Genomic DNA, 24,532 nt, shown 5'->3' with positions numbered 1-24,532 from the left:
TACTAATTTAAACTACGTGCGTACGTACTAGTAGGCAGTAGCAATGCTGCTGCTGATATTTGGAGAGTTTTAATTGGTATACGAGGCTAAAGAATACGTAGAAGTGTTTGGATAGTAAATTATTTCAAATAATATTTTATCTGCATCATAAATACATTTTTTTTTATATTTTCAATCATCTTTTAATCTCACATATATTACGTCACGAAAAATATTACAATAACTATTCCAAACAATAACTTTCAACGGTTGAAAACATAAGAGGTGTACTATCGTGTCATGAGATATTTATAAGAGGTAGTGCTATTTATAATTCTAATAATAATAAGATCTATCTAGAGAGAGCATCTCAATTGTTGGCGAATGAATGAATCCCCCCGTCTTTATAACACTAACAGAACAGACGATATGATTACGCCAGTTGCTTACCAGCTCCATTGGTGCATGCATGCTAGTACTTGCGACTTGGCACTCGCTGACTAACTAATTTTCTTGCTGGGGAAAAAAAAAAAAAAAAAAAAAGTACTGACGCAATAGTTTTGACTTTTGTGTGCAAATTTAGAGCATAGGCATATCGGGGTGTACCGTACGCGTGACTCCTTCTGGACTTGGAAGATTAGTGCAACAATACAATACTACAGGGTCGGTGAGGTAAAATACCAATTAGCCTTAGCCGGGTATGGCCCAAACCGTCGCTTATAATTTGCTTTGGGTTACTTTATACAACCTTTCCTTCCCCGTTCTTCATTGCGTCTTCTATCACAACGTATGACAATTAATAGTTCTTTCTTTTCTTTTGGGGCTCCTCCTTTAGTGTGCGTGCGTGTAGCAAAATGAACCATCCTGTCCTGTCTTGATGGCAATTTGATTCAGAAAACCCCGAAGCAATGGGCTTCTTGTTGCTCATCTTATAGTATATGCTTTTCCTACCGGTACTCTCTAAATCTTTTTTTTTTTAATCCTGGCAAAAAATTATGTGAGTAAAACTTTAAAACTTTTTCGATAACTAATTACTCTAGAAATAGTTGGTTTCATACGAGGGTCATGCATACTGGTAAATGTTTAGTAACAATTCAGAATTCAGTTGCATCGCGGAGTATATATATATATATTGAAAAATTTTGCATTATTAATCAAATGAGGGTCCCTGACCTTTGGGAAAGCACCCCAACACCAACCCACCCCACCGCGTAAGCCGTAATTATCTTTGGCCCTTAAAACTTATGTGTTAAAAATCCGTCAAAGCAAACGGAGGATTGAGTCTTCGGCACGCCAGATATGAGTTCCTTGTCATTTTAATAACAAAACAAAAAAAAAAAAATCTGCATATTTTAGTCTTTTCCATCAAAGTCCAACATGACATCCCATTACTATAAAAAAAACAAAAAAGAAGCCAAACTTTCCTTCCCATTCAGTGTACCCTCCAACTTTTCTCCTCATCAATCATCATCATCATCTCTCTCTCTCTCTCTTTGTGCATTTTCCCTCCTATTTATTTCCTCTTTCTTCTGAATAATCAATCATGTTATACGTGCTGTCTCTTTCTTAAGTCTATAATGGGTTGCAACTGGTAAAGAGAAGAGTTACATGTGTTTGAAAGTTGCAACCGCAAATTAGAAGGGTTCGTAAATACTGGTGCCTAATTCATCTGCTCTGAGTTTCTAACTTTAAATGAATAGTTCCTCTGTTCCCTATGGAGAAACTCAACTTTGTTAAGAATGGCGTGCTGAGATTGCCACCTGGCTTTCGGTTTCATCCGACCGATGAAGAGCTGGTTGTTCAGTACTTGAAGCGCAAGGCCCTGTCCTGCCCTCTCCCTGCATCCATAATCCCAGAGGTTGATGTCTGCAAGTCTGATCCTTGGGATTTGCCAGGTTGGTCCAACAATAATATATATACACACATATTTCTAACATTTTCAAAGGAAAAAAAAAAACATGTTATACTAACTAGTACTACTATTTTTGTAAGCCTAATACGTAATAATTTGCCTGGCTAGGCTAGTCGTCGTATCGTATGTCATCATTGTCCAAGAACGTCGACTAGCCATTGATAATAGCAGAAGGAAATGCATTGATCCACATTGGATAGATTAAACAAACTTGTAATCTCAACACTAATTTAATTTAATTAATTAATTAATTTTTTTTTCTTGGATGTCTTTGATTTTAGGTGATTTGGAGAGAGAGAGGTACTTCTTTAGCAAAAGGGAAGTGAAGTATCGAAATGGAAACCGATCCAACAGAGCAACTGGTTCAGGATATTGGAAGGCAACTGGGGTAGACAAACAAATAGTGGCATGTAGAAGCCGCCTAGGAGTAGGAGGAGTTGGTGGCGTGAAGAAGACACTGGTGTTTTACAGAGGAAAGCCACCGAATGGGATCAGAACTGACTGGGTCATGCATGAGTATCGCCTCGTTAATGTCGTCGAAGCCGCCGCCCCAATATCTCCGCTGCAAAACAAATCGGCCCAGGTCAGACACCATTTCTATTCTACTACTCCTAGTACTATTGTTACTGGTATTAGCAATTGATTCCCTCCTCCTTCCTTCCTACCTACCCACTAGTAAGTACCAGCAGCTTAACACTCTATGCATAATATATTCTAATTTGGTTGCGGGGTTCTTTTAGGAAAATTGGGTTCTCTGCCGCATATTCTTGAAGAGGAGAAGTGGGAAATCTTCCGAGGATGAGGTAACAGAGTCATCCCTCCTGAATTGCACAGCTGCTGCTCCTCCTCCTCTGGGGGGGAAAATGAATGGGGTGGTTGTTTTCTATGACTTCTTGGGCAAGGATACAAGGGAATTGAATCCGGGGGCAACAATCTCCTCGTCTTCGGGGTGCAGTGAAATCACTGAGATTTCCTGTAATGAAGCGGAGGATATGGAAGAAAGTAGCAGTTGCACCAGTCTTGGCCCTTTTAAAAGGAATCAATAATATGTTACTAGCAGCAAGTAGCATGCTAGAAAAGAAAAAGCCCAGAGAAAGAATTCATCAGCCTCGAAAATTCCGCAGGTCAGTTTAGATAACGGATTTGATTCAGAGCCTGTAATTTTGGCTAAATCAGCTTCGCCTCTCTTTCCCTGCGGACTAGTTGTAGAAGAAAGAAGAAGCACTACGCAGTAGTTAAAGTAGAAAAGAAGAGGCAGGGACAGGGAGTGGAAACTTCCTTGCTCGTAGCCTTGCTAGTTACTTACTATTACACTAGATTTTTTTTAGTTACTTACTATTACACTAGATTAGAAGATGAAAAATTTCGAAGTGGAATTTCCCCATCCAGGACGGCTGACGTTTGACCTTTTTGAGTTAAAAATCCTGTGGAGCAGCAGTAAATTCGTAACCCCACTTCAATGTAACTGTTCAAGAAAACTTTCTGCTTTTTTAAATTTAATTTTCAATTTAGGTGCTTTTTTTTTGTTTGGTGTTTTGGGTTTTGGGGGGGAAGGGGATATAGAAATCATAATAATGGTTCACCATGCAATGCAAGGTTTAACGTCCTTGGAATGAATAGCCAAATTGCTTCTATGTGACACCAACAACTAGAGCATGGGAAGAAGGATTTTTTTTTTTTTTTTAAAAAAAAAAACAAAAAGAAAGGGAAAAAGAGAAGCATATGTGCACCCAGCCACGGAATCCAAGATCCATCACATTTACGCTAACTGCGCACCGAACGTTGGTACGTAAAAGTTAAATCCATTTTTTCAGAAGCACAAAAGAATAAGGCACGACGATGCTCGACTTTGCAATTGGCATTTAATTTTGAGTTCCCAAATTCCACTCTTTGATTTTTCTGGGAATCTGTCAAAAGCTAAGCTGGTGTTTTGTTAAAAATGAATCCGGATTCCGGTTCCGTTCCGTGATACTCCTCCTCCTCAAGTAATCGGCGAAGGGAAATGTACAACTTCACACCACCTAATTGACCTTGAAAAGGATAAATCTATCATTTCAAGAGAAACAGCCAAGATCAACACTTTTTTTTTTTTCTCTGCTCTAGCGGGGAAATGGCGGAATTTAAGCAACGACGAAGGAAGGAAGGATGGAGAATGGGGGATTGAAACCCAGACCGACTTGTTATCGTTAATTGGACAATTTTGTTGGAAGTTCTGCGGTCACGTTGCAATTATGACTTGTAAACAGCAGCTGTAAGTGGTAAGCACAAGCAGCCCCCAGGGAGGGGTCAGGGGAGGGAGTAAAATAAGGATTGCAGGTGAGGTGAATATGGTCATGGTTAATAACAATAATACTGCCTTCGTTCCATTTATTTAATCATTATATTTAAGAAATTTAACTTTTTAAAAATAGTGATTTGATTATAATATTTATATTTTTTATTTCAATTTTATTCCTACAGATTCAAAATTTAAATTTGAATAGTCGCATGTACGTGATTAAAAAGAACAATTATATTAGAAAGAGTGACTAAAAACATTTTAAGTTCTTTAATATAATAATTATTTTGAAACATTCAAAATGAAAAGTACGGTACTCACAACGAGAACGAGACGGAGGGAGAGTAATCATCTAAGCTAAATAGTTGCGGACCCATTTTCCGCAATTGGTAAGGTAAAGAAAAAAGGTAGAAGTAGGGCTAGGTAGAGGAAGAAACTCGGTCCTTGCCAAGTGGCCGCAGGATCGCCGAAGGGCGGCATATACATATACATATGCATATATTACTCCTGGCACTGGTACTGGTAGCAGTCTGTATTATGTTGGATGAAACGTTTGGTCCAAAGATAAAAAAAAATATTATTGAGAGCTACTGCCAATGCCAATATATGTGTTATACTTGAAAGAGAGACAGACCAGCAGTGTGTCATTTTCCTGGCGAGAGTTTAAGATTATTAAAAAAAAAAAAAGAAAAGAATTTGCCGACCAGAGTTCCTTGTGACAGTGGCCTAGATTAGAAATCATCACCCGTGGCGCCTGCTGGTGTTGGACTTGGAGGAGTCTGTTTACGTCACCACCGCTTTCTTGTTCTCTTGTGTGTGTGTGTTTTGCCTCAATTTTCATGGCCCCAAAAAAAAAGGGATAAAATATAAAAAAACTCTCGTAATTGTAAAATATACAACACGACACCCTATACTTTGAATTAAATTATAAAGGTGACGGAATCCGTTAAATTTAACAGAAATGACTTATTAGAACTTTAAAAAAAAATTTATACCTAATTTTTAACAAATATACCTGTTATACCCCTTAACCCTCAATTCTCTCTATCTAGAGAATAAAATAAATGATTTTTTTGAACTGTCTTTTGCTTAATTATATCAGGGCATTTTAATCATTTCGACCATTTCCGTTAAATTTAACGAATTCCGTCACCTTTATAATTTAGTTCAAAGTACGAGATATCATGTTGTATATTTTAAAATCACGAAGGACTTTTCTGTATATTAAATTTATGACAGAGAGCTTTTTTGTTTTTAACCAAAAATAAAACCTACGAGAGGCTCGGAGCGACGAGAAGCAAGAAGAACACCGTGGAGAAGGAAAGATTAGAACGGGGGAGGTGGACTGGAGGCCAGGGGGGAATTATTGCCAACTTGAGACGCTAATTGATAGAGCATTTGTCAATCCCGCGGACTTTGCTGTCGCGGTAGGGCGCAACGCCTGAGTATTTGATTCGGCCATTCTGATATTGTGAGTGATTATTATCAAAATTCTCCTAATTTGCTCTGTCCTTATTCTTTCCTCACATTTCATAATAATAATAATAATAATAATACTAAATAATGATATGATGGGCTCCTCCCAGAAGCAAACGTAAAATGACGTGGACCCGCCCCCACCGAAACTTCCTCTTTCTTTCACGCCTCATTTCTCATCCTGCAGCCTGCAGGTCCAGCCCCAAACATTCAAGTGAGTTCGTCAATGTACTTGCTCTACATACACCGTCTTATTCTCCTCTCTCTCCGAACAAATTGCAACAACATACCTCTCTACCAATCCAGCGAGTAGTTTTCAGCTCACAGCCCGCTGCTGCTGTAGATGGAGGACTGAGAAATGGAGTGACTCCACACACAAACGAAAACCAAAGCTGTACGTTACGTTAGGCAGGGGGGCAAAAAGTTTGCTTGGAAGTTGAGGTTAGAGTGGTCAAACAAGTTCCGACGGAATTTCAGGAGGTTGCTTATGCAACTGGAGGTTACCCGACCCCATGAATGAATTCTAGTACCAGTAGTAGTACCACATCAATTTTGCTCAGCCTCTCACGCATGCACGGATTGGTGGCACCTACAGCCTGCTTCTTGCATCATCATTTTTGTGCTCTGGAATTAAATATATCAATACATATCACATGGTGCAGTGCTATCTACAATCTATGTTTTGGTTTCCAGTCGAATATTCTAATTCTAGGCTCATCTTTCACGGTCATCCGAGAAACCGTTTTACTGCCAACACCCACAAATATGTTAAAAAAAGATGCAAAGCTAATCTGGCAAGTCATCGACCCATTTCACAAACCCGTAGGAATTACGCTATATCCAAAATACGAAATACAAAAGAATTCTCCTACACCAGCTTCAGATTAGCAAATCACACCCCCCCCCCCCCCCGAATAGTCCGTCCCTATCAAATTATATCGGCAGCATCATAATGAATTAATGAAATTCGACAAAAACACCCCAATTTGTGCAGCCTTTCCTGCGTCAAAAAATAGATGCTTCTGAATTTCCGTTGTTATCAAACGAAAATTTGTGCATTAGACGGACGCCTAAATCCACTAATCTAGCCTACGATTACCGTACCACACACGATGGACCACATAGTCCCGTCCCGTCAAAAGATTCATCATCCAATCGTATGGCTGCAATTTCACATGTTCCTCCTAAAGCATCTAAATTTCCGTCACTGTCATGAGGCTTTTCAGCAACATGAGTACGTTCTCCTACATCCTGTGTTACTTAAAGAAGAAGAAGAAAGATGCCAGATTCAAAAGGGTCGTTGTTGACAAACTATTAGACTGCTACCTCCTAAAATGATTTTATTGCTCCAAAAGAACCATAAGAGCTTTGTGCGTGCGTGCGCGCGCGCTTTTTGGCAACTCCTAATTCTTGCTTCTATAAACAGTCAGTGCGGGGTTAAAAGCATCATGGCTTGACAACTGTGTATAGTTACGCACCATAATTACCAATAACAGCTACTAAGTAATGCCCCAACAACCAAGGGCAAAGAAGTGCAAGCAGTCGAGGCCTATCATTAACTGCTTGTGGACGACTTACAGATTGAAAGGCAAAAATGGTCAATAGGATAATACATCAAACAATAGGCTTTACCAAGTTTAATCTTCACTCAGCTAGTGCTCTCCTTCGTACCAGTGTCTTCACCATCAGCCGTTGAATTACCTGAGGAAGGCAGTTCGGAACATGCCCTCAGCACAGCTTCATTCTACAAGACAATACATAACATCCTTAAGGTAACTGAAAATTGTGAAATCCATTGAAAGTTGAAACAAGAATGATTCAATTGGAGATATTTGGAATCAACTAAGAAATTCCCAACACGCCGAAGTGGAAGTAGAGTGGAGATGAGAAGAGACATGCAGAAAGCCACTAGCTAGAAATTCTGAGTTAAAATGTAACGAGAGGCTATCCACCCTTCCTGAGGTGAAACCATTCCAAAGTTGTGAGGCAGGACAAGCCTGACTCTCAAAAACAATAACACTCTTCCACTCCATAATAACGAGTAACTGTACCACATCATGGCATATTATATGCACCTTAAATTTGGGGTATGTTATAGGAAAAAATATTATAACTTTTGCCTGAAGAACTTAGAAACTCATTTACCAATGTTAGGTGGCAGTTACTTGCTCTACAACATTATTCACATTAGATGAAATCAAACCACAACAGAAAACCCCATGATTTACAGACATTAAAGAACCAGAGTGAACAATTTCAAATATTCTAGGTAGAAGTCTATGTAACTTTAGAATCGGTCTCCCATATTAATCAGATAAGAGCAAACTGAATAGCAACAGCTTGTGCTAGGTTACCCAGCTCTACTGGGCCAAACAATTGGGGGAAATTAGCCATTTTGATCACAAAACTTTTACACTTAAACCAATTTTGTTCTTGATGATTTTTTAAACTAATCTAGTCCTCGAATTATTTTTCCTTCTCCAACTTAGGACTTGTGCGCCAGCGCCACCAATTTTTACATCTATAACGTGACCAATTAGAGGTATATTTGTCTCATCCTGTCTTGCCTACTCATGTCCCCCTCTAGCCTCCTCACTATCAACATAGACCTGTGCGGCATTGAGGTTTCTGTGCAACAATGGTAGGGCCTCCATGGGGACGTGTGGGTTGATGCTATCGCCGGAGCTAATGGGCAAAAGGTGGAGTGGCCAAGTTGGAATGATGGGCTTCTTCTTTTTCATGTTGGGTTTCTGTCGTTACTGCTGATGGGTATTTCAAAGACTTGCGGCAGTTATGGCTATTGGTTTGGGAGCGGCATGGTGTATTCTCTTGCATATCCTCATCAGCCCGACTACAAGGTAATTCAACTCCCTTTGGAGTCACCCCAGAAAAGATATATCAACAGTAATGATGACAAAAACAATAATTAACAACATGGGCTGCCCTTGTACCTCCATCAAAATCTTATATATTCTGCTAGGTATTCTTAAATGAAAATAAACAGACTCAGCTTTCAGCATGAGAAACATCACATGCCATCACAGCTTTAGGCACTTCCATCCCACCAAATCAGTGTCAAATGATCAACATGTCCACCAATACTTTGCAAGACCAACAGATATATGATTGCAAAAATAATGACATCATTGCATATATCCTCAGAAAAAAGGTCCAAACCAAACAACGTTTGTTTCAAAGTAGCTTTCCTTACCCAGTAGTTGACTACTAAACTCCACCAACTCACTAAAATTATTCAAACATTAGAGAGAATCCACCCTAATATTCTTCAAATGGAGAGTCAAAATATAATTAATATATTAATATATCCCCAATTCACTTGATCAAATTCAAATGCCACCAACTAATTTGATCAATATATCCCCACTTCACTTTACAATAACAATTACAGACATACACTAATAGAATGAATTTCATGAGCCGCGAATGTTATTTATGTACCATTTATATAGTAATTCCATGAATGAAAAAAATTAAGATGTCAACTATAAGACAAATTAAGAACATTCTGCAATCTTTACTATCATGATAATTAATATGGAATAGGGATCAATAATGACAAAGTGTGAACACTTACAACTTAACCTTACAGCCACCAGCAAATGAAATCCCAACTGGCTAGCTCTCATCTACATAATTCATAGAATTACTTGGAAACTTATCGAAAGAGAAATATCTTATTTGGGTTTTAGCTGTTTGGACTTCTGGATTGATTGTTGTGGATCATCTATATTTTCACTATAATGGGTTTGTACTACAGATGCTTTGTAGAATCGGGCTGACTTTTTGGGAGGGATTGTTCAAGGGGTTTGGGAGATTGGTAGTGATGGGGAGTGTGGTTGTGGCTGTTTTTGGTGTAGTTATCATCCATTTTGTGTACAATCAGTAAAAATGTGACTTGCTGTGACAAATTTACCCTTGTCCGGTGGTGTGAAATATGTAAAATGTGGCGGCGCCGCCCCAGAAGTCCCACATTAGAACTGAAACAATAGTTCGATGACTAAATTGGTTTAAAAAATCATGAAGGACAAAATTGGTTAAGTGTAAAAGTTTAGGGACCAACATTGCGAAATTCCCAACAATTGGAGGGAGAGGAATTATGAACTCAATAATCAAGAATCGTATGACCTTGGAGTGTAGACTTTTCCCCTAGAGAAGATAAAGCAGAAATATAAAGAAGATGAGTTAAAAATAGCCAAACTTGGAAGACTTTAATCTTTCCTCTATCAAGCATCAGACTTAAGAAATATATTGACATCCTTGTAGTCAAAAAGAAGGATTTTCCTTCGGTAGCTAAGTAGACTCCAAAAGCAATCAACTTTTCAAGTCGAGTAAAATTAGACAACTACAATACCCATAACGCATATACGACTCCATGAGTGTGAGAAAATAGTGTAATTAACAAAACTATCAGCAAAATGAACTGAAATTCACATGATAATAGTGTAATCGGAGCAGCCTTCACCTAAATCTTATGCAAGCAGCCACCTACCATATTGTAAACGACCCACTTTATAAAATACTAGTCCTACTTGAAAGGAAAAAAATAAAGAAGAAGAAATTGAATGAAAACCCTAAAGAAATGAGATCACGGAAAGAAGAAAAAAGAGAGAGAAATCAGAGGGCAGGGGCGAGCGGCTACCTGCCAAACGCGGCGGAGGCGCTTCTTGGCGTTGGCTTTGCGAGTGGTGGTGAGCTTGATTCTCTTCCAAACCAGTCCCCCGGAATCGTGCTTCTTCACTATCTCCAGCACTCGCGTCCCCCAAAATGCACCCAACCCTGCCATTGCCATGAAACTCAGATGCTTTCCGGGAAATTTTGGTACAAGCGCCCTCTTTCAAAATCCCACCAGGCAATGTCCGCCCGGATTGGACAATAGACTGGACCGCATCCAATAAGCCTTTTCTCCTTTCACGGCTTTTCAGAAGAAGACCCATTTGACAGAGCGGACCGAGACAATGGGCCGTCCACTTTGAGATTCTAAAGCAAATTTGGACCTTCTAAAGCAAAGACCCAAAAAAACCAATGACCTTCTAAAGCAAATTTGTATTTCCTATTGAGCGACCCAAATTGGACCCACTCCACATAGTCCAAATTGGAGGGCGTTCATAACAAATCTGTACTACAATTTTTGCATAATCTGTGTTCGTTTTTTGGGGCAAATCTCTAATAGGTATCCACGTGCATTCATTAAAATATATTTTAATTGTCATATTTTTAAAAAATATAATATTAATTAGAAAAGATCATAAAATACAATTAAGAATAGTTAAGATTAAATAAAAAAAACATATAAATGCAAGGAAAGATAATAATTATTAATATATATATATATACATGATAAATTACATAAATAATAAGTGTGTTAACAAGTATCCTATAAGCACCGTTTAAAAAACTGTTTTTTTTTTTTAGCTTAATTATGTAGCAACGCCTTATATTAGCGCTACTCTGCTAAAATCGCGTTATGTTTAACTGCGACCGTTAAGGGTGGGGTTTCGAACATTCAATCCACAAAGTATTCCAAGAAAATGGTTAATGCTAGCTGGCTACTATTATACTTCTTAAAAAGAAAGAACTCATCAGTTGCAGTATACAAGGAGTTAAAAAGAAACAAAAGCTTCATCTATCTCGGCTTTGGGGATGCAAGGTTTCGAACATTCAATAATTTTGTCAACTGGCTCTTCAAGAATTTTGTCAACCGACCCAGGACAAGAAGTTTGTCAACTGGCTCTTCAAAGTGCTACTATGTCAAAGAGTAGACGAGTGGCCGGCCGATATAGGCTGCACTCCAAACGGGTGGAAAGTTAAAATTCTCAATGCAATGCACCTGCGAGCGCTTCAACGTATCATATTGCTGGCCAGCATTTTTTATACATGTGGGGGGTTTAGTTTTGTAATTTTTCCGGGGTATTGGGGAAATAGCTAGGCCCGGCCGCAACAGCTAAGATATTACTCCTCGTTGAACTGGAAGTGAGGGACCGGCGGGGTGATGAGAAGGCATTTTGACAAGTTTAATCTGTGAAGGGTGGGAGAAAAGGTTGCCGGGAATGCTGTAATGGACACTTGGCATTGGATGTCGAAGAGAGGCTAAAATTATGCTTTAACGTGTCAGCTTTGGAAGAAACTCACCGCCTAGCTACCTTCTTTGTCTCTGCATGCGCATACACAGACATCAATGGTGGTGGCAACTTTAACTACGAAACGCCGCTCTCTATCTCTCTCTCTCTCTCTCTCTCTCTCTGCTCCATTAATATCCCGCATACGCAGTTTCCACCCTTGGCATGAATCTTCACGTGCCATTCCCTGGATGTATTAGGAATTATTATTACTGCGTGCGTTCCCAAATTTTTCTGTCAACCTTTTTCTTCCTCCTCTTCTTCTTCTTTTTCTAACTTTCCTTTTTCGCACAAACATGTGGATAGATTCTTTTTCCTTCCAGCATTCCAATGGCCACATTTGACTTTGGGCCTTATCGTTTTGTTTCGTTTCCCACATGTTTATTCCATCATCATCACTATCAGTACTATATATATACAGTACGTTTGCTTAGCTACTGGATCTCATAATAATACTTACAAGAGCATGTTTATTTATTCTACATAACACATCCACTTTTGAGTAGAGAAATTAAGGGTGGTTGCACACACATGTAATCATGCATATAAATATATGCATAGCATAGGATGTGACCTGCGGGGGAAGCTGATGGATCGATGCATATATACATACGATACATGGAATGTGGACTTAGCTGTATGGAGGGAAATTGAAAGAGGGAGGGGGAACTGGGAACTGGGAAGGGGTGTTTTAGGCGCATAGCAGCATGGCTCCCTCATCAGTGGATTTGATGGTGCCACGCTGTGTGCGACTCAAAACACTCTTCTTTCCGATTTCTCTCATCATTCTTTCTTTGTGCAGAAGATATGATCATCAACCCATTTACATTTCTTGATAAACTACTCCCAAGTCCTCTATCTCTCTCGAACATATCAAATTTACATTTCTCACCTTGAATGTGATATGTATAGGAGAATATGCAGGCGTACGTGATGCCCCTCAAATGTTTCTATTTTCTTTCTTTCTTTCTTTCTCCTGGTAATGTTTCCTTTCCCTCAAGCTTATTTATAAGCAGATCTCACGTTATAAGATGGAGTTCGTCAATCCTTGTGTTGCTTTCAAGATTTTATGGCAGTACCTTATTGTGTACGGGAGTTTCATGTTAATTGGTTCGTCATCCCTGTTGTTTCTTTTCTTTTTCTTCTTCCCGCAAGTTCGTCACCCACCCAAATCCAAATCCTTCAAAGAAATTCGTGTATATTATATATATATATATATATATATGGGATTTAATATACATATTCATTTATATGTATATAAAGAAATTCGTGTGTATATATATGTGTATGTATGTATATGGTGGCTATGGGATTTAATCGGTTTGATTTAACTTACTTTTTATCATTACCGTACTACTAATTCCACCTCCATTTTTTTATTATAAAAATTTTTACCCCCTCGAATCAGAATCTCTCAAGGGTCGCAGCTAGCTACCATTGAAGTCATGCAATCAAAACTCAGCAGACGACTTCTCTTCCGTGTTTTTATATATTTTTTTTCCCGGTAAGACGAATCTAATCTAACAAAAAGATAACTGTAAAAGTCTCAAGCGCAAGCCCCACGTGAATAGGCTGGTGGTTGGCGCCTCCTCCTCGGGACCGTCAGGTTCTGGGATCGAACCTCCGCAGCAACATCAGTTCCGCCGTGCATTTAACGTGCTAGGTCTGATTGGGGCGTCGGGCCGGGTCGGAGTGGGATTAGTCGGGCCGCCTTTACGGAATTGACCCGGACACCCACTTCGTCGACAAAAAATTGCTTTTTTGGTGTTGAATTTTTAGGCGGATTTATGGATAGAGCTTGCTTATCAGATTAGCTAGGCGAAAGAATTTACTTGTTGGTAGCATAGCAGAGCTGACTACCCATGTTGATTTGTTATAAGCATTTTGTTTATTTACTACTTTTTAGCATTTGGGTTCTTTGAATATGATCTGCCCATCCGAAAAGAATGTAATGGGGCTTGTTTGGAAGTGAAGTTTTTGACCAAGTTTTTTAGCTATTAGTTTTTTAACAACTTTTGCTACAAGGACCCCAAAAAACTTATCAAAGTTTTTTACTTACACACTTCAAAATAATACACAAAAAACTTTCCCTTCAACTTTTCTTCTTTTTCCTCCCCCACCCAACCGGCCACCACCGCTTCCGGCGCCGGTAACTATTCCGGCAAACTTTTGCCGGCCTTCCTCTTCTTTTTTTTTCTCTCCCTCCCCTCCCCCTTTAACCGATATGTTGGTTTCCAAAATCTCTTTTTTTTTTTTTTTCTTTCTCCCTCCCCCCTCCCCTCTTTCCCTCTGCCTTTTCCCCTCCCGCAGCTTGGGGAGAAGGAAAATTGCAAAAAAAATAAAAAATAAAAAATTACACTCGGCTGTTGCTGCTTATTCTGCCGGCAAGATAAGGAGAGGAGAGGGAGATGGAACATTGGAAAAAAAAATCATTTCTGTTGCTGCAAAACTCATGTGCAAAACTCAGGTGGCGGGGGAGCTTTTGCAAGAGTGGGGGAGAGGGAGGGGTGGCGAGGGAGCTTTTGCAGGGGCGAGGGAAGGGGGTTGCGGGCAGAGGGAGAGGAAGGGGGTGACGGGGCAGAGGGGGAAGGCGGGGCAGAGGGGAGGAGAAGGGTGGCGGGAGGTGGCATTGGTGGAGTTGCTGCTGAAGGTGGCGGAGGTAACGAGGATGGGGGAGGGGGAAGGAAGAAGAAGAGAGGAAATAAAAGAAAAAGGAAAGAAAGAAAGAGAAAAAGAAAGAGAAAGAAAAAAAGAAAAAAAAAAGTTTTTCACCCTACAAAAACTTCTACAAAATTTTTTCAAAAACTTATACAATGCACTACAGTAAAGTTTTAGACAAACTCCCAAAAAACTTAGGTTCCAAACAGGCCCCTTGTAATTCAATAGTTCTCGAATGCCTTAATATGATCAAAGGGACGGATTTGAAATATTGTGGTTGAAATCTATTATTAGTTCACTAAATCTTAATCCAAGAGTCATGGTTTAGACAGCACATCCACCAACCAGATTATGAGTTAATTAAGTTAATATAAACCCATTGGACCTCAATGAACTAAATAAAACTCTCACTTTTTTTTTTTCCGGGTAAAGGCCTAAAAAGGCCGAAATCTTTTGAGTTCACCTGGCCCATTAACATAGACCAGCAAAAGCAACGAAGGAGAGATGTTCCACTTGTTGGATCAACAGAAAGTTACTTGGCGAAAAGAAGGCAGAACACCTCACCCCCTTTCTTCTTATTTATTTATATATAATATAATATATATAATATAATACAAGGTAGAGGTGGCTGTTTGTCATGTCGGACAAGCTAGAGATGGAGATTTGAGAAGGGACCGTGTGTAGAAGAATGTTATACAAACCGAGAGAGAGCATCACAACGAACTAACTAAAGCAGAAGCAGAGGGGTTGGAGGTGATCGGGTGATGGTGCCGCTGCCTCAAACTGCAGAGTGCAAATGCCTTCCTTCACCCTGTACCCTGTACCTGTAGTGGTGCTGCTGCTGCTGCTACTACTGCTCTGTTGATTTTTTCCCACCCTTTTTCAAGCCCCAAAATTCACTCGCTCGGGGCTCTCTCCTGCATCACCAGCTTGATTGAATTCTACTGGTATCTGTTTGTAAGTGACTGTATCATATGCACGTCTGCCAAATCCCCTCTGTTACCGTACCGTATCACTGCCGGACTATTCTTTGCAGCGTGCCTTCGTCTTCTTGTTAACTGCTACTATTGGTTAAGTACAAGTACTACTTAATTCTTCTCTCAGACTGTTTTTCTTGTCGTCTTTGGCTCTGCATCGTTTCTACTATTTATATTTTTAACATAAGAGTGAGCGGTTGTGTAGTAGTACTACTTACAACATCGAGGCTGTTGGGGAGTTCTTTTGAGCTGGAAGAAGAGGAAATATGTTTGGGATAATCAGCCACAAGTTGGTTGCCAGTACTGCTGGAGGATCTCCAGGACAGCCGGTTAGTTTGATTCGTATAACGTGGGCCGTCCCTCTCTCTCTCTCTCTCTCTCTCTTCTCTGTTGGCTCTTCACCATTTTTTTTCCCTTTTCTTTTCAAGATTCTCAGAGCTGCGGTTTTAGCTATGATGAGCAACTACTCCACCGCGACTAAACAGGTACCTTGGGACTTTCTCTGTCATCTATGATCAACTCGTTGTACAGTATAGCTGCTACTCCTTTGCATTTCTTCTTCCATGGATACACTGCGTAAGATACTCTTTATTTGATTCCTATAGCAATTCTCACTTGCGAACATATTATTCCCTTTTTCTACTTTTTGGCTGCAAATTCCCCCTCCCCCCCCCCCCTTTCTTCCCCTTTTCTCTTTCCTCTTTTTAAATCCTTGTACTTTGAATGAGGACTACAAACTTGTAAGTGCATCAAAGGTCCCGCTTTTTGTTCCTGTTTCTTCGTCGTTCTAATTTCTTCAGTTGCTTGGGTATAAATATTGTCCATTCTCCTTGAGTTACTATTTGGCTACTTGTGCGGTGCAGGAAAGAGTTAGTACTTTATTAGTGTCTTGTGCATCACAATTGTGATAATTACCGTTAGTGCAGATAATGGTTAGAGAAGCTCTAAATTCTGCCCTAGATGAGGAAATGGCGGCTGATCCCACTGTATTTCTGATGGGGGAAGAGGTATATATATGTATCAGAAGTGGTAATGTGTTAACTTAATGATAGTTGATCTTTTCAAGTCTCTGTTCTTATTCTCTTCCTCTGTGCTTCAGGTTGGGGAGTATGAAGGTGCCTACAAGGTTCGATTTGTTAACTCTCCACTTACTCCGGTTCTCTATCTCTCACAATATTTTATCCCACTGGATCTCAATCTCTGTCTGTTGTTTTAAAATAGCCAAGTCATCGAATCACTTGTAGCTTCCTGCTTGTTGCAGGTTTCGAAAGGACTCCTTCGCAAATATGGACCTCAAAGAGTTGTTGATACTCCAATTACCGAGGTTCCTTTTTCCATACTTGGCTTCTGAATCAAAGTAAACAGCAATTTGACCCACAATTCTACACACTGCTGCAAGAGAATATGCTAACATATCAATCTATTCTTTTTGTGATGATTCTGCATGCTAACATGTCTGTCTATTCTTCTTGTGATGATTCTCAATATCGGAAGGTTATTTTTTTCGGACATATGTTGTCAATTAGTAGTATTTCTACAACTGAGGCCCCAAGGAAAACCAGCAAACAGAAGATTAAAAGGGCCTTAACTTTATTATGAAGCATTCAAGATCTTCATTATCCAATTTGCAGGCTGGTTTTACTGGTATCGGAGTCGGTGCTTCATGTCACGGGCTTAGGCCTATTGTCGAGTTTATGACATTCAATTTTGCAATGCAGGTGCGGTTATGAAGTGGCGAAATTATTTACATTGAATATTTGATTAATATGCTACTTTTACAGGCACTCCGGTATCAAATACTTGCATTAACGAATTGAGTTTGATGCTTTAATTGCAAATGGGTTGGACATTAGGTTACCATGGAACTTTTTGATCAACACCTCAGTGCAAGCTTATTTTTGGATTGCAGGCAATTGATCATATTATTAATTCTGCTGCAAAAACGAACTACATGTCTGCTGGCAATATAAACGTCCCTATTGTTTTTAGAGGACCAAATGGCCCTGCTGCAGGGGTGGGTGCCCAGCATTCGCAGGTATTTTTGCTACCAAGTTGCTATCACCTATCAAAATCTTTTACAGTATGTTTGATCGACTAAAACATTTTGGAAAAAGTAGCGTTACTCGTAGGTGGAGCCATTGGGGCTAAGTTTAACATGTTAAGTCATGTGCTAAGTTGAAAGCTTTTACACGGATAGAGCTAATGAAGCTCTATTTTTTGATGGTTGTCCTTGAAAACATGAAGTGCTACCACTGCGTGGTTTTTTGATTTCGCTAATATCTCATAAAGCATGACGTAACGTGCATCTTAAAATCACTGTGTGAGAATGTATGACTGTCATTTAATTAAAATCTGTTTTGTAGTGTTATGCGGCTTGGTACAGCTCGTGCCCTGGATTGAAAGTGTTAGCTCCATACTCATCTGAAGATGCTCGTGGGCTTCTGAAGACTGCAATCAGAGATCCTGATCCTGTTGTTTTTCTTGAAAATGAGTTGTTGTGAGTTAGACATTCACTACTACTACTACTGCCAGGATTATCATAGACTGGATATCATGTTTTGACATTCTTGTGCTGCTACATTTGAGCATATCAGGTATGGTGAATCTTTCCCTGTTTCAGACGAAGTTCTGGATTCCAGCTTCTGTCTCCCCATTGGCAAAGCTAAGGTCTGTTTCTAAATGGCCTATCATTGCGGTAGATGGTTGATATTTTCCTTATTTTCTAATTCATTAGTCGGAAATATTCTGTGTCAAACTAAATAGATTGAGAAAGAAGGAAAGGATGTCACAATTACAGCCTTCTCTAGAATGGTGGGCTACGCTCTGAAGGTCTGTGCTCTGACTTGCCTTATACATATAATGCATATTTGCTCCTTCAGCTCTGGTGTTAGGAACTAATAGAACGTGTTGATTGTTTAGGCTGCTGAAATTCTTGAGAAGGAAGACCTCGAGGCAGAGGTACGTGAGATGATTAAAATCCAACTGAGATGCAAAAACTGGTTTAAGCATATAGATATTTATGCCTGCTTTTGCTGTCTGGTATTGATAAAAAGGTGATAAATCTCCGCTCAATTCGGCCGCTGGATAGGTCCTTAATTAACAATTCAGTCAGGAAAACAAACAGACTTGTGACGGTTGAGGAAGGGTTCCCTCAACACGGTGTAGGCGCTGAGATTTGGTTGGGTCCTCTCTCCTTGTCTGGTCTTGGGCGCAACTTAAGTTGTGATGCATCATATTTCTTCTTGGAGTGTAGTTGATGCATTTTCTCTTCTCTTCAACAGTGCCTCGGTTGTGGAGGAGAATTTCAATTATCTGGACGCTCCAGTTGAGAGGATAAGTGGTGCTGACGCTCCCATGCCTTATGCGGCCAATCTTGAGAGGCTTGCTCTTCCACAGGTTCTCATCGCATAAATGTCACCTGTCCAGTTCCCTTCCAACTTCGGGATGATGTGTTTTTTTTCGTTTTAAGCTTTATTTATGCAATCTTTTTTTGACGCACAGGTTGAAGACGTGGTTCGAGCAGCCAGGAGAGCGTGCTATAGATCTGTACCCACCGCTACGACAGCTTAGTAAGCTGTTGTTTGGAGGTGTGGGATCCATCATCCATCCCAAATAGAGAATAAAGAGACATTCGGCTTCTCCTTTTGGTGTTTACGTCGTCGGAATTGGCTTTCTTCATGGATTTGGCTGTTAGTTTTGGTTTTGTATGTTGTGTGGCATAGCATTTTATTAAAAAAATAATAATAATAAACTAAACTAATTCTGAGTTCTTCTGATCCGGAAGGTGGGTTCTGAGGCGGGCCTATTTTAAACTGTCAGCATGGCTAAATAGGTGGGCTTTGAGACGGGCCCGATCTGCTGTTGGTTGTAAAGCGAGTTGAAATGTATAAAGCCTTTAGGAAAAAAAAAGCCTTACAACAGAAGGCCCAGCCTATTAGCCTGCTAGATTTTTTTATTTTTTATTTTTTTTGTGTAGAATGAAGTCAGAATGGAATGAACCTTGGTAGGTATGTCTTTTAGAGTAATAGGCTGCTCACCGGAGCGGTTACAGATTACCTGGCTTGATCGTCTGAGTCAGTTTCAGTTTGGTCCCTCCTTTAGATAGGTAAGAGGAGAAGTAAGAATGGTGTACACCCCTTTGTTGATCTAGAAAATCATTACGTACAGATTTTCACGCTCACCTCTGCCCTTGAAAAAATTTAACACCCTTTCTTTGTATTCTCGTCTATGATTGAATTTTTCAAGGTTCACATTCAATCAGTAGTAGTATTTAAAAAGGAGAAGAACGCGTCAGTGATTGTGCGGCAAATTGACGAAAATGCTACTGTAGCAAAGGAATGAGATTTGAGGAGACATATCTTGCGCAATGGAGAGGTCACAGTATGTCGTTGATGAATTTCTTTGAATTCTTGATTGTCTGCTAATTTGCTTGAAACGAGCATGAATGAAGTTGTAATAAAAGAGGCAAACAAATTAAAATAGAATAAAAAGGCCACAGTCTCATCGAATTTGCAGCTGTGGGACAAGAATAGCTGTTAAGTGTCACGATCGAAGATGCTGACGGGAAGATAGAAACAAAGAGGGTAAACAGAAAAAAAAAAAAAAAGGGACGATGGCAGATTCCCTGCTCCGAACCATTCGAACGGAAAGAGAATAAAGAGATCAAAATGGTGGGAAGCTCAACTGCTAAATACGTACACATACACAAATGAGGCAGCAGCATGCAGTTAGTCTATCCTGGACGGGTTTCATTTCATAATTCACATAATGGTATCCTGTCTGTCCCGTATTAGAAATATATTTTATCCGCGAGAGAAATTATTTTAGTACTAATAAAGAAACATAAAAAGAAACAAGCAGGAAACACAGATGAGAAGGACTTCACTCACTGTATTTTCCTTGGTACCACAACGCTATGGATCGACGACACCTCTCTGTATTTTTCTGAGAGTCTCTCTCTTTCTTTCTGGCTCCATCTATCCCTTTCTATGGTGCTCAGTTCAACAGTTCTACTCTTAGGTCCTTTCTGCTTAGATTCCTTTTGATCATCTGCCGTGCGAACTGAAAGAAAGCTGAGCTTCCTTTAAAATTTGTTTTGTCCTCCCCATTGTCAAATCTCTCTCACGCTCTCCTCCTCCTGCTCCTGCTGCTGCTCCTCCTGCTGCTGCTGCTTATTATTATTAACCTAGCTTGCTTTCGTCCAATGAATTCCCTCTTTCCGTTCTCCAACAATTAAACAGCTCATGCATGTGTTGGAGCGGTGGACCACCAATTCTCTCTTCTCTTTTGAGCTTCAAATTTATATTCTCTGTACGGGATTCTAATTTCTACCCTTTTCACTGGGCAAACAAAGAAGATCCCACATTCACAAATAAACTACTACTATTACTATATGGATTCTTCCTAATCCCTAATGAATGAATGCCCCTTGCCTTTTTATTGGAGTAAACGGCATTTGCTTTTTTTTTTTTTTTTTTTTTTGGGCTTGCTGCACCAAAACAGCTTCCTTGTGTTTTTGTTTTACCTCTTTCTCTCTAATAAGGTATGTTAAGTGTTTGGTTGCAAGGAAAGGATTAATCCAAATATGCCTATTGAGCGTGTTTTGTTTCTTACGTAGGCAGAAGGGATTAATCCAAATGAAGAACAATAACGGATATCCAAATGAACAAATCACAGATAAAATCAGAAACACTGCTAAACGCAAGGTGATTGCATGCACTCTTGTAAACTTTAAGGGGGAACATAGAAAAGTCAAGCTTTATAGGTGGTACTACATGATTATATTAGTGTGTTTGGATTGTAAATTATTTGAGATATTTTTACTGTAGTACTTTTTGTAATGTGATGTATGTAAGATAAAAAGATATATTAAAAATCGTAATGGTAATATAAGCAAATATATTTAAACAAATAATCTTCTGTCCAAACATTATTCGTTGCGAGATTGGCAGTAAAAAATTACTAGTGCTACTAGACAAACAAGATGGGAAAATTAGAAAGAGGAGTCATACATTTCACAAGTTGGTCATATTATTTATTTTTTAGAAAAAAAAAATGAAAAAAAGGTTCAAGTTCATATTTTCTTTCTTTCATTTTCAAGAAGCCACTTCACTCACCATATGACATGAGCAAACCTGAAATACAGTAGTACTACTAACTAAACACCTCTACCAAGATCAAATAAGCAGCAGCCAGCCACTTGTTTCCAAAACTTGGTTTAATAATATCAATGACGAGCTTTATGCTACTACGTTAATAGTAGTATTATCGTGCGAAAACGTTTGAGCCTATAGATCCAATCGAAGTTAGCATTTTGGTACCACCGCATGGGTCAACGGAAATATAAGTAGTAAGTAATAAAGGAGGAGGAAACAGACAGCACCAAAGCATTCTCATTTGATCCTGAAATACCAATTAAATTGTTGGGACAAATGGGAAGAAATGGAAATGAAAACAACAATTACGTCTCACTCACTACTGCAGATCATAATCAGCACTATAACAGTAAGCAGTTGACCTGATGGCCAGTGAGACTGATGTGGGATCCAGAATTACAATAAAGATAAAAGGGGAAAAGAAAAAAAAGGACGACCATTTATTAGTAAAAGAACATGAGAAAAGTTGAGTTCTGCTGCTTTTTTTTTTTTTTTTAAAAAAAATAATAATAATAAATTTCTGCTTAGCGCTACTACTCCAACCCAAAAAAAAAAAAAAAGAGAGGAGGAGGGTCCAAATTCCAGAAAATTCACATTTGAGAACGACGTTGATAAATAGCATTTGAGAACAAAAACAAAATATATAAAAAGAAAAAAGAGACGAAAAAGGCCCCCGGCGGGGGAGGGGGGAAGGGGTGGTGGTGTGTGGGCTCATGGAGATGCATTTTCGGATCGATCAAAATGGAGAAGTTGACCAAAACACTTGGGGCAATCTTGAACCTGTTTTGGGAGCATGAAGTACATGAAACAGCTCTTGCAACCAGCTACCACCAGTACTTGGGGTTTGTCGTGGTGGATGTTGGTCTCAGCAGTGAGATGACGATGACGATGACGGGGAGTAGCACCAGAAGGAGAAGAATTGGAATTGGAATTGGAGTAGCGGCGGCGGCATTGCTGCTGTCTAGAAGAAGTTGAAGGAGACGACTCCTCCGTGGACGACCCTTCGCTCTCGTACCAGCTACCATCCTCATCCTCCTCCTCTGACCATGATAAACCTAAACCCCCATTCCTCACATGCTGCATTTCTGGATTTGTCCTTGGATCCTCTTGTGATTTCATCCCTGTCCTCCAGTTAATATAGTACACCTCCCCACTCTACATTACAAACCCCATCCAAAATTCAACAAAAAATTAATTAAACAAATGACCACATAATGCATGATAGAATTAATCAACAGCAGACAACCCGAAAAGCAAGGAAAATGCAACACACACTTACTTACATTTTGTTATCCTGTCCTATATATCAAAACAAAATCCCCCCTTCAAAGTAAACAGTACAACAAAAAAAATGCTGAGTACCTACTAGAGTAATTTTTATCTGTTGTTTATAAGATGTAAGGAGAAAGAAAAGTTCTATGCCCTTTTCCAAAGTTTTGGCCTTTGCATCCCAGTTTGCCAAGTCAAAAGGGAGAGAGAGAGGAAAAACAAAAACAAAAAAAAGGCCCTGGGCCGATGAATGAATGAACAATGAGACAATAAATATAAGACCATTTAAGAGGGAGGGTAACAAGAGTAGTTGGAGGTACCATGTAACAGACTTATAGCATACTCATTAGTGAGTGCAAGATCTGTCAAAAGAATTTTATGCAATTAATGTGGAACCAACTATTAAGGAAGAAAAGGACGACGACATGGTACGTGAACAATGATAGGACTGATGATGAATCATGAATGGTTGTTGGTGTTACCTTTAAATCGAGGCATTGCTCCCAATAGTAAGGCAGCCGGATATCAGAATGGAGCTCTAACGCGTTGTCCGGGAAATCAAGATTTATGGTGGAATCTGACGTCGAGGACCGGCCAGCAGCCACAAACCCTGCTGGGCCTCCTATGATGCCTGCACTAGCAGTGTCGCTGCTGTTGCTGCTGCTGTTGCTGCTGCTTTGGTGATGGTTTAAAGAACAATTTCGAAGGGATCTCTCAATGGATGCAGTGATCGTTCCCTTGTTTGGAGCTGTCATGTTTGCCCAATTGCCCTTCACTATATATACACTATTGCTGCTACCCCCTAATTAAACCAATTGACCATACGTACTATTGGCGATCAAGAGTGGCAATTGACTGACAAGGGAGGTTTGATTTAGCAAAGAATGGACCCAGACAGAGCCCTGAGGTTATATAACTAAGCCGAAGAAGGTGGAGAAGAAGAAACAGAACAGAGTCTCTTTCTTTCTTTCTTTCTTTCTTTTTCAAATAACAATAATAACAGTCCAGGTTAGAAATAGCAGTAAGTAGTAAGCAGTAAAGAGAGAGAGAGAGAGAGAGGTAGAGATGGGATAGGAGTATGTATGAAAGAGGACCTCCTTTTCCGGAGCACCGGAACGAAGGAATCGGAGAGTCACTCTTATTGGGCTGGGAATGGAGGACTCAAAATGCGAATGCGCGTGGGGGAATCTTTCAAAAGCGAATCAGGTACTCCTCCCTCAACAGGGCTGTCCCACCCCACGTCTCCTCTGTAAGTGTGAACCCCCTCGACCCAGTCCCAAAACCACAGCCCACTTTCCCCTCCTTTTTTAGTTTATTTTTTTTGGGTCCTGCACCACACATTTTATCCATTTTACGCGCTGCGCTGTGCCGCGGCACGCGACCACACCTCCTCACCATCATTTCTTTTTTTCTTTTTTTTTTGGGAAAAATTACTAATTATTGATGCTTTCTTCCCCCGATCAAAACACATTCTACTGCCCCAGAAACTAGATGGGACCTATTTAATTAAGCCGATTAGGAAGATAAAATTAGTATAAGCGTTTATGATAGCGATAATTTTATTTTATTTTTTGGGGGGCAAATACAAAATGAGTTATCCAAACAAGAAGAATTGGTTGGGGCTGGACGCAGATGATTAGATAAAGGAGGAGGAGGAGGAGGAGGAGGTAAGACCTGCATGTACTACTGTA

The 24,532-nt window shown here is 39.7% G+C and overlaps 4 protein-coding genes across 7 annotated transcripts; 2 read left to right on the top strand and 2 right to left on the bottom strand.

The window, feature by feature from the left end:
• Window positions 1–1,408: 1,408 nt before the first annotated feature.
• LOC113751789 (NAC domain-containing protein 83) lies at window positions 1,409–3,416 on the top strand. Its single transcript, XM_027295927.1, has 3 exons — window positions 1,409–1,874; window positions 2,173–2,474; window positions 2,632–3,416. The coding sequence occupies exons 1-3, from the start codon at window positions 1,694–1,696 to the stop codon at window positions 2,935–2,937; spliced, it is 789 nt and encodes a 262-aa protein (XP_027151728.1). The 5' UTR covers window positions 1,409–1,693; the 3' UTR covers window positions 2,938–3,416.
• A 3,659-nt stretch (window positions 3,417–7,075) lies between these two features.
• Window positions 7,076–10,541, bottom strand: LOC113753351. The gene is made up of 2 exons (XM_027297481.1): window positions 10,306–10,541; window positions 7,076–7,389 (listed from the first exon to the last, which is right to left on the bottom strand). The coding sequence occupies exons 1-2, from the start codon at window positions 10,453–10,455 to the stop codon at window positions 7,294–7,296; spliced, it is 246 nt and encodes an 81-aa protein (XP_027153282.1). The 5' UTR covers window positions 10,456–10,541; the 3' UTR covers window positions 7,076–7,293.
• Window positions 10,542–15,074: 4,533 nt separating this feature from the next.
• Window positions 15,075–19,467, top strand: LOC113753650 (pyruvate dehydrogenase E1 component subunit beta-1, mitochondrial-like). Of its 4 annotated transcripts, none has more exons than XM_027297861.1 (15): window positions 15,075–15,510; window positions 15,623–15,746; window positions 15,846–15,902; window positions 16,344–16,424; window positions 16,517–16,543; window positions 16,679–16,741; window positions 17,049–17,135; window positions 17,327–17,452; window positions 17,781–17,914; window positions 18,012–18,084; window positions 18,181–18,246; window positions 18,337–18,375; window positions 18,471–18,595; window positions 18,699–18,813; window positions 18,919–19,467. In XM_027297861.1, exons 2-15 carry the CDS (start codon window positions 15,684–15,686, stop codon window positions 18,985–18,987), a joined length of 1,125 nt encoding a protein of 374 aa, XP_027153662.1. In that variant the 5' UTR covers window positions 15,075–15,510; window positions 15,623–15,683; the 3' UTR covers window positions 18,988–19,467. The 4 variants fall into 4 exon arrangements, with proteins under 4 accessions (XP_027153662.1, XP_027153661.1, XP_027153660.1 ...); XM_027297860.1 differs by having other exon boundaries at window positions 15,075–15,521; XM_027297859.1 differs by having other exon boundaries at window positions 15,075–15,746.
• A 2,684-nt stretch (window positions 19,468–22,151) lies between these two features.
• On the bottom strand, window positions 22,152–23,926 carry LOC113753999. The gene is made up of 2 exons (XM_027298301.1): window positions 23,324–23,926; window positions 22,152–22,727 (listed from the first exon to the last, which is right to left on the bottom strand). Exons 1-2 carry the CDS (start codon window positions 23,594–23,596, stop codon window positions 22,284–22,286), a joined length of 717 nt encoding a protein of 238 aa, XP_027154102.1. The 5' UTR covers window positions 23,597–23,926; the 3' UTR covers window positions 22,152–22,283.
• Between the last annotated feature and the right edge of the window lie 606 nt (window positions 23,927–24,532).

The sequence above is a fragment of the Coffea eugenioides genome, chromosome 11 (assembly GCF_003713205.1).
Source record: "Coffea eugenioides isolate CCC68of chromosome 11, Ceug_1.0, whole genome shotgun sequence".
NCBI classification, from domain to species: Eukaryota; Viridiplantae; Streptophyta; class Magnoliopsida; order Gentianales; family Rubiaceae; genus Coffea; species Coffea eugenioides.
Note: the sequence above shows the minus strand (reverse complement) of the source record. Positions and strands in the feature narration are given on the sequence as shown.